The sequence below is a fragment of the Thunnus albacares genome, chromosome 16 (assembly GCF_914725855.1).
Source record: "Thunnus albacares chromosome 16, fThuAlb1.1, whole genome shotgun sequence".
Lineage (NCBI taxonomy): Eukaryota > Metazoa > Chordata > Actinopteri > Scombriformes > Scombridae > Thunnus > Thunnus albacares.
In genome coordinates this window covers 14066393-14076131 of record NC_058121.1, presented here as the reverse complement: position 1 = coordinate 14076131, position 9739 = coordinate 14066393, and the positions used below count along the sequence as shown (strand labels likewise).

The 9739-nt window shown below is 38.4% G+C and overlaps 1 protein-coding gene across 1 annotated transcript; it reads left to right on the top strand.

Moving 5' to 3' along the window:
* The first annotated feature begins 683 nt into the window (after positions 1-683).
* gata4 (GATA binding protein 4) lies at positions 684-9535 on the top strand. Its single transcript, XM_044376618.1, has 6 exons — positions 684-1454; positions 5728-5894; positions 6015-6140; positions 6608-6689; positions 7443-7579; positions 7815-9535. Exons 1-6 carry the CDS (start codon positions 932-934, stop codon positions 7938-7940), a joined length of 1161 nt encoding a protein of 386 aa, XP_044232553.1. The 5' UTR covers positions 684-931; the 3' UTR covers positions 7941-9535.
* The last annotated feature ends 204 nt before the right edge of the window (positions 9536-9739 follow it).

Here is a 9739-nt window from a genome sequence, read left to right as displayed (position 1 = left end):
AAATATAATTTACCTTCCACCAATCAGTATTTAGGGACAATTTAGAAGCTTTTTCTGATGCGTGACTGAGAAAAAAGAAGTTGATCAGCTTTTTATCTAATCTGATAATGTTAGATTAACGAAAAGTGGTCACGAGCTGGATTCATATGAATGAAACTGACAAAAATGTAAAACCTAAACAAACTTCTGTCATTTTGATGTTTTACTATTATTGCATTTACACTGCATGAATTACGTTTTGTACGCATTTATATGTGTGGTAGAAATATATTTATTAAATTCAGTGTCTGTCAAACGCAAACATACAAACAGAATATTTTAACGTTTTTATTTAAGTAGCCTAGAGATTCATAGGTTTTTTTCATTTTTAAAATGACTTTTTGAATGTATTTACAGAAACAAAACAGACAGAAATTGCGTTTTATCTGATTTATGGCAGCCTGGACCTAATGGGTAAAAAAAAAACCCATAAAATATTTGAAGTCACTATCCAATAAATGAAATAATAGATAGAGAAATAGAAATAAAATAATAGAATAAAACTATTGCAATTAACTAAAGTCAGTGAACACATTTTTTTGGCTTAGAGAGAGAGAGAGAGAAAGAGAGAGAGAGAGAGAGAGAGAGAGAGAGAGAGAGGGAGAGAGAGAGATGATAACAGCTGGGATCTTGATCACAAGGTATAGTCTCTCACTCCTCCTCCTCCTCTCTCTCATGTCTCCTCTCTCGGGTTTATTCTTAATTTTATGAATGTTTCGGTTGCTTTGTTTGACTGAAGAGCAGCTTTGATTTCTGTGAGGACAGCAGAGCTTTAAGGATTTATTAAACCACCCATTTTTTTGCGTTAATATTCAGCAATCCTGTGCGTAAGTGCATCCATATTATCGTTATTCCTTCTATCAACACGGATGTGCAGCTTCACGGAGAGGATATGTACCAGGGTATAATGACAACCAACCACGGACCCCCCTCTTATGAGGCCGGATTTCTCCACAACGCCTCGTCGGGCACCTCACCGGTTTATGTGCCAACTACCCGGGTCGTCACCCCCATGATCCCGGCGCTGCCTTACCTCCAGGCGCCCGGTGCGTCGCAACAGAGCAGCCCCGTGTCGAGCCACTCTGCCTGGGCGCAGCCGGGCGCCGAGTCGGTGCCCTCGTACAACCACTCCCCGGTGTCTCCGCGCTTCACCTTCTCCACCAGCCCGCCTCTATCTTCCGGGGTGGCCGCGGCCAGGGAGACGGCAGCCTCTTACACCAGTCCGCTAAACATCTCTGCAAACGGGAGGGAGCACTACGGCGCCCGGGGCCTCAGCGGGTCGTACCACAGCCCCTACCCGGCTTACATGAGCCCGAACGTGGGCGGAACGTGGTCGACTTCCCCCTTTGACAGCCCGGTCCTACACGGTCTCCAAACTGGCGCTCCCCCGTGCACAACACGGCACCCAAACATCGGTGAGCAAGAGAAAAATCAAATTGGGCTACAATATATATTTTCTAATCTTAGCATTGAGATATTTTTTTATTGCATGCTCTAGAAATAAATATTTGTCATATTTGACAACTTCAAAGTCACCTCTTATAAAGAAAGATGCAGATGTGCTTCATAAATAATAGGATGTTTTGACAAGGATTCATGAGGATAAAGTCTAGTTAATGGCCATAAAAATACACACAACTACAGGTTTCAGGGCCCCAATGAAAAATTGTGACATTTTTGCTGAACTAACTATATCTTGAAAAAAAAAGACAACTGGATAATTTTGAGTCCTGCTGAACAGATGTTGACATGCAAATCTTAATCCCTCGTTACTGAAATGCTGTTTGTAAATAATAAAAAAAAAATGCTGTGCTGCTAAATTGGGCTGCATATTGCAAAAAATAAACTCGCAGTGTAAACAATATTAATCAACAGGAGATAAGTGTCACCAATCGAAAATGTATGACGCAACATTTTAAAAAAATAACATGAATAAATACAATAAATGATTTATTTTTCACACAGATAAATCCCTAATAAGGAAGATAAATCCTGCAATAAAACGAATCAAAAAGCGCTCAAAAATTATGAGGAAAGTCTAAACTTTAGGATTATTAATTTATCAAATTTCTGCTGAACGAAATTTAACGTCAAACTGAAATGAAACAGGACGAGCGGCGTTTTTTTCTTTTATTTCTTTTATATTTATCCCATTTTATTTAAACTACAACACAGAGCCTCATTAACACTAATGACCTTTCTGCCACGTGAGATAAATCAATGATTTTGCATAAACACAGTGAGTCACTGACAAACGGATTAAAGCCTGATTGTTACGTTTACTTTATTTCTTTCGATATGTTTATTTCTATTTCACCACTGTCTTTTCACGAAAGTTATGATATAAAATGCACCTTTTTTACACACACTTTTACTGCATTATAATTACAATTATACATTGCAAATATCACACGTTTTCGGTATATTTCATTTGCTATTATTCCATTTGTCTCGAAAGTGACATTTTACACGTAAACGCAACACAAAGTCACTCAATGAAATTCATGACTAAAGTTAGAATTCATATGAAAAAAAAAGACACTTGTTCTGTATCACACATTTCTATTTCAGGAGGCTTTTTACGACGAAACAACAAGTCAGACAACTACCAAACATATAATTGAGTTAGCCTGTAAAAAACATGTTTTATATCTATATATCTATATATCTATATATCTATATATATATAATCAAGCACAAATAGAGGGGTGGGAATTAATATTTAACTGAACCTGAATTGATAACACAGTTTATGGGGATTATGGTTAATGAGTTGTGTTTAACTGTGGCCTCACGGGTCAGATTATATTTGATTTGCAGTGTGTATGGAGGGGAATCTCACTAACCTTTATTTTATTGAAAGCAGTGAATCACTTTTTCAATTTTAGAATCACATTTCTTGATTACACATGTTGTTGTGAGCAACTGCTGTGACCTGCAGGTGAAGCTATAGACTCTTGACAGGTGGCTGTGCTGGATGTGAATTTCGGTCTATAGCTGCAGGTTGCAGCTGTACTCTGGACGATATATATGGATCACAGATATTTCACAACACACTGATTTCGCTTAGGCTGTCAGTTTTCAGATGGCTGCAACCTGCAGTCTTGTGTTTGTTTTACTTGTGTTTCATTATAACTCGCAGCTACATTTCATCTTTATAGTCCAGTGTATTTGATTATATTCCCAATTCAGTATCATGTGATTTATAATCTAATCTGACAGGTTGTATTGTTCTGACACATGATTTATCGTTAGTATGTTGTTGTTGTTGTTTTTTTAAAAAAAATCAAATTAACAGTTGATTAAAAGCTTATTACTTCCCCATTTTTAAACATCAAGCAGTGCTAATTAACAAGCATGTGACCTAGATAATGTGTGTGCTGATTCTCTAAACAGCCGTCTACAAGGCCCTTCACCCCTTCAACCGTTAGATGAAGAACGAGGAAAAGATCAGCTAGTGTAAGAGATAAGAGCATTGATCATTGATCAGATCTGACCTCTTCATCTGATCACAGTCACACTCAACTCACTAAATCTGTGAGCTTGTGCACCAACTGCTTTTGTTTATAGATTGAAGAAAATGCTTTTATGTTTCAGCAACAGGCCTCGTCTCTTTGTCTGAGAATCACATCAAATTAAATTCAATCTCAGATGTTCTGTTGGTGAATGAGAGGAGGGAAACTTCGTAATCTGTTAATTAAATGATTCTGTTAATGATTATCAAACAAAATATGCTCAGTAATGTTATATAATTTTTACTGAGTAGCTTAAATAGTTTTAAACATCTTTAAAGATCATTTTTACTATTAAACAAACAAATATTGAGTTTTATACATGTCTTATTTTTTTCCAGAGAGAGATCAAAATTACTTTGGGCTTAAAAAACAGCTTATAAATATATTCACAAGAGTGAAAAAAAACAACATAAACAAACGTGTATCACTGAGCTTTACTTTAGTTGATCTTATCAGCCATGATCTAATAATTCTTTCTTAAATGTAATCCAACTCAAATTGGAAAATTATTTTATGTAAACAGAAAAACCATTCTTCCTTTTTTTTTAATAATTTCATCATTATAGTTTCTAAACAAATATAGCTGTTTATGTTTAATATAAAGTTAAACATATTCTCCTCTCATGAAAGGAACAATTTATGGAACTTATTTATAGAATATAATAGTTGAAACCTTGTCTCATATAAATTGTTTATATGCTAATTTTCAACATCAAATGTGGTTTAAAAAAATGTAATAACACCTGAATTATGGTTTTTGTCAACATAATGAGGAACGTTTTAATAAAATGTCTACAGTAGGTAACTGCAACGTAACATTTTATAAGTGTACTTTAGGTGTTGCATGTAAAATGTCAATATCTGAAGTAAATACAGCCATCGTTAATGTAATGGAGGCTTCACAGATTTAGTTACAGTTGAGAAAATGAACTTTGTCATTTTTAAGTGTTGTCACTATATTCCCTCATTAACTCTAACACTGTGACCATTGAAAAACATTATTTAAACACTTTTAAAACCTGTACAGAAAGACAAGTCCTCACATATGCCTATATCGCTGAGCTTTTTTTTTTTTTTTTCCATTTTCACCTTTGCCCTCCTAAAGCGTTGGTGCGGGTGTTTTTGAACCGTATTCAGATAAAGACACACGGTGACATTTATACAACAGGAAAAAATAAACCTCCATTTAGATAGACGCAGATACGGCAGCGTTTCTTTTGTGTATTGTCTCGTGTTGGTGCGTTGTGTTGGCTACAGTTGCTGCCCGGCTCAAGGCTAGCTTGCCCTGCTGTGTCTGTTTTACTCTCAGCCTTGGAGGAGGCCTGCATATGTATCGCTGCCATTCCAGCTACACTCTGCAGCGAGGGGGGGGGACACACACATGGAGGCCAGATTCATATCTGTAGAAGAGTAATTATAGACAGTAAAGTTATAAACACAACATGGTGTGACTTATAACTCAGCATACTCTGAATTTGCAAGCAACTAGTTCAACCTGTGCTGCTGGTATCACAGATAAATGTAGAAAAAAAGCTGTTGCTTCTACACCACAGATTGATGTCCTGTGAATGTCCAAGTGGTTCTTGGGAGATACTCTGTTATGTGCCAGGTGAGAATGAAGATTACACTCATCAGATGTCATGCAATCTGAAAGAGAAAGACAGATGTGATAGACACAGAGTCTCTATTTGAAAATGATGGAGCTCAATTCCGTCTCTATTTCCAGCCGACTCTTTATCTCCTAGAGGAGCTGTGAGATAAGGAGGGATTCCAGGCTGCTGTTGTGTGGGCCTGTTACAGACCGCATCCTGCACCTCCTGCTGGTGTGGAAATGCCACTACATTTGATAATCTGTCAGGGTTTGACAGTACAGGAAACTGTTTATCGGAGAGGATGGAAAGAATTTTTGTGGCATACGTCCAGCTGGAAGTTGAGCTCTTTAAGAATCACAGAAATGTTCTTGGTTTGGGCCTGTGACATGAATTGGACCTCCTTTGCCTTTTTTGTGTGTCCTCAGTGAGGATCTGAAGGAATAGCAAAAGATAAAACACAATTACAGTTTTTACATGACAGCAACAAAATGCCAATCAAGCTTGAGGAAAAAAAAACACATTAGAAAAGTAACAGGATGTTTGACTTCTGACTTATTTCTCTCTTTGTCATCCTTCATCAGATCTGTTTGATGACTTTGCTGAGGGGCGAGAGTGCGTGAACTGTGGGGCGATGTCGACCCCTCTTTGGAGGCGGGATGGTACGGGCCACTACCTGTGTAATGCCTGCGGACTGTACCACAAGATGAACGGCATCAACAGACCTCTTATCAAACCCCAAAGACGACTGGTGGGTGACACTAGAGCACTTTTTACTGTACTTCTATGAACGATAACTTGAAAAGGATATTTCCTTCCTCTCTTCTTCTCCTCTTTCACTGATAAATCTGACATGTTTTATATGCTGCAGTCTGCCTCGAGGAGGGTGGGCCTGTCCTGCACCAACTGTCATACCACCACCACCACCCTGTGGCGACGAAATGCGGAGGGGGAGCCGGTCTGCAACGCCTGTGGCCTTTACATGAAACTCCACGGGGTAAGAGAGAAAAAGAGGGGAGAGGAAAGAGTACATCCTTGATCCTTCAGAATGCTTGTATATGATTTTACTTGAGTTTAAAGCTGAGCTGAAATATTTGAATCAATCTGACATCAAGCCATGCAAATAAAAATACACCTGGAGAGTCCAAATTAATAAATATCAATAAAGAAATCACACCTGAAGTTTTTCACATTCTGGTAGACATTCAGAAATAATGTAACTTTGAGGCTGAAGCTTAAAGGAAATAAAAATGTGTTGTGTTTTTTAAAATAACATTTTTAGAAATGTATGAAAACATGTACAGAAGGCCTTAAGGCAGGAGACTAAATATCTATTTTTTGTACCGTATCCTGAATCTTGATCTCACCTCATTAGCATTTTGTGTCTCCAGCCTTTACGAGTGTTTCACATATCCTACTTAAATCTGCTGTTTGACCAATTCCATTGTTTCGATGTCTTGACAGGTCCCACGACCCCTGGCTATGAAGAAAGAGGGGATCCAGACTCGCAAACGCAAACCCAAGAACCTCAACAAGTCCCAAACTGGTCAGCTTCCAAACCACATTTGCTCATGTTTTTGTATATATGTAGATATTGATATCACTTTACATAAGCAGAGGCATGGCTAAGACTTTTTTTGTGTAGCAGTCACCATAACTTAGATTGTAAACAAAAATAGTTTATGAGCAATTTATGTACGCTACACATGCACACATGTAAATAGATTTTCTGTGATGTTGCAATTATGTAGATAATCACCTTCACACCCCCCCAAAAACTCTACACACACATAAATGAACACAAACACACAAATACCTACTTGCGTATATACTCACATACATACACCCACACAGTAAGAGTCAAAGAACTCAAGCACAATTTATATTTAGTTATTATCTGTAGTTAAGTCCCCCTCCACTCCAGAAAAATGTTTTTCTTATTGTTACATCACTCGGATGACCTTCACAGTGCAGAATGATGCATGTGTCAAGTTTGAAATTAGGAGAGCGCCTTTCACATTTACGTGCCGAAGATGAAAAACTTTCTCCATGCTCACCCTAAATCTGAGTAGCTAAGACTTCTGTTCCCATGTATGAGGATTCAAGGATTCAAGGATAATTTATTGGAGTATAGAAATACAAGGCATTTGCCAACTTTCAAAACATGCAAAGACATTTATATTAAGTAAAAAAAACCTAACAAATATAACATAGAAAATAGAGGTGACTTCAGGCACTCCTCCATCATTTTCAGTCCAAGCTTAAAGCAGTGTGATAATGTCAGCTCTGTGCACCGCAGGGACTCCAGGCAGTGAGGGGACTCCAGTAACGCCAAGCAGCACTCCCCGCGCCCCCACCACCACAGACGAGCCTCGCCAGATAAAGACAGAGCCGGAGACTCACAGCTTGTACACACACCACAGCGCGCACACACAGGTAGGACACCTGGATAGAGACAATCCTTTTTTATGTGGATGCCCAAATATGAGTGCATTTTTATTGTGTCTTGCCTTTAAGTTATTTCACTTCCTTTAAAGGACTGTATCTCTCAGACGTCCATGTGAGAGAACGATAAAAGCATGAGGAGCTCAGATCTGCACACACAGAACACATTTAATCACAAAAATATTCCTGTATTCCTTTCTCACCATTTCCTTCTGCGCCTGTCCAGATCTCAGCCCTGCCGGCCTACATGGCAGTTCAAGGAGGGGCCATTCCTCTCAAGATGTCTCCTGGGGGCCACAGTGGGTCTTCTAGCTCCAAAGCTGAACCCTGGAACAACCTAATCCTGGCTTAGAAGAACTGCGGACCCAGCATCTCAAATCCGACCTATCTGAAGTATATCGTATAAGCTCTCTTGAGAGACTCCTACAGTGCCTTCAGTGCAACGCTCTGGGACAGAAATGTAGACGCCGCAACAGAAATGGAGATCTTCAACAGTGCTGAGATACTGCGTGTAGAATCAGAGCAATGGGGGACTGAACGGAGAATCATTAAAGAGCAGTACTGTGATAAGATCCATCCATCCATCCAAGAACTGTTGATGTGAAAAACAGGTAAATAAAGGGAACTTTTTTTGTCACTTTCACCTGTTCTATCATGTCAATGTAGAGCTGTTAACATAAAACAGTGACAAATAACAGTAATGGCCAGACTTTACTTCCCTGAGTTTATTTCTATTTCAATATATTTGTCTTTTCTTCATTTTAATGATTTGCATATCATTATTGACAAATTGCCAAAGACAGAAAAAAAGGACAGAGATAATGTTAAAAAAAATCATAACAGGAAACCTTTATGTCATGGTAGCACCATGGAGATGTTGGAGCAAATATACTTAAAGGGTCAGTTCACACACTCATACACACACACACACACACACACACACACACACACACACACACACACACACACACACAGACACACACAGAAGTCAGCAGAAATTGACACAGCCCAAACTGTCTGTATGGTGAGATATCATTGGAGCTGAATAAGAACTTTCTTTGTGATTTGGGTGAACTGACCCTTTAAATATACAAAATTGATTGCCAATCACTGACTTTAGTCAGGTATCGTCATTTATTTTGATACCCACGAGGGTAAAGTACAAGTGCATCTAACTCTACAAACTCAGAGAAACTTGCTCAAGACATCCATCACTCCTCAACTCAGGTGCTATGGCCTCCAGTAAAAAACAATAGCAACCACTCCCTGGTGGCCTGTTGTTTCCGGTACAGTTCTCACTGTGTGTGTGTGTGTGTCTTTGTCCTTTTCACTTAAAGTATAAGAAGCAAATGTCAATATTGACATGTATTTGACAGAAAAAAACATGATTAACTACGTGTGCAGCAAAAGTTTCACATGATGAATGTGAGTGGATGAACTGGCACACAGCTCCCTCTGCTGACACAAGTGTAGACTTGCATCCACAAGAAGGGTTGACTTTCTCTGGCATCTTCAAAAATCCTGCAAGTATTTATTATTACAGGCACAAACCCAGACAACATTATCAACTGAATATCATGTATTAGCTGAAAGTTGTTTATGAAGGAGTTCTGTATGATGACTGTACAGTATTTTAGCAATACTTAATGCTTTAATTTGCTTGTGACAAGCATGGGGGCAACGTGTAAAATTGGGATACCTTCACATGTAATTATCAACATAACAAATATATGAACATATATGTAAAAAAAAAAACTCCACTCCAGTATAATTGTGTAATACACCATTTGTGATATATTGTAAGTAAACACAGAGGACACAGTGAGAGGTGGATGCACGTACGTGGACTTTCTCGGTGAAGCCGGTCCTCTGTGTGCACCTGTAGCTCTACTGAGCAAACCAATAAAGACGAAGCATTGTGACATAATGCAAATATGTATGATGAAATGGTTTGTGGATTGTTGTCATTTGTTCCATCTCAATTTGTGAAATATTTTTTCTTAAAGGGGACATATTATGCTTTTGTGATTTTCTGTTATTTAGATACTGTTATGATGACGGATATCTATGTTAAACATGGTCAAAGATCACAAACCTGAGGTTAATGTATGTAGAAATGATCCCTGCAAGTCATAAGTCAGGCTTCAGCCC

What these genes read in the sequence shown, in the direction of transcription:
- gata4 (XM_044376618.1), top strand. Translation starts at nt 932, where the DNA reads ATGTACCAGGGTATAATGACAACCAACCACGGACCCCCCTCTTATGAG. An exon ending in AACACGGCACCCAAACATCG is followed by an intron (nt 1,455 to 5,727) that starts GTGAGCAAGAGA and finishes ATCCTTCATCAG; the next exon opens with ATCTGTTTGATGACTTTGCT. An exon ending in ACCACAGCGCGCACACACAG is followed by an intron (nt 7,580 to 7,814) that starts GTAGGACACCTG and finishes GCGCCTGTCCAG; the next exon opens with ATCTCAGCCCTGCCGGCCTA.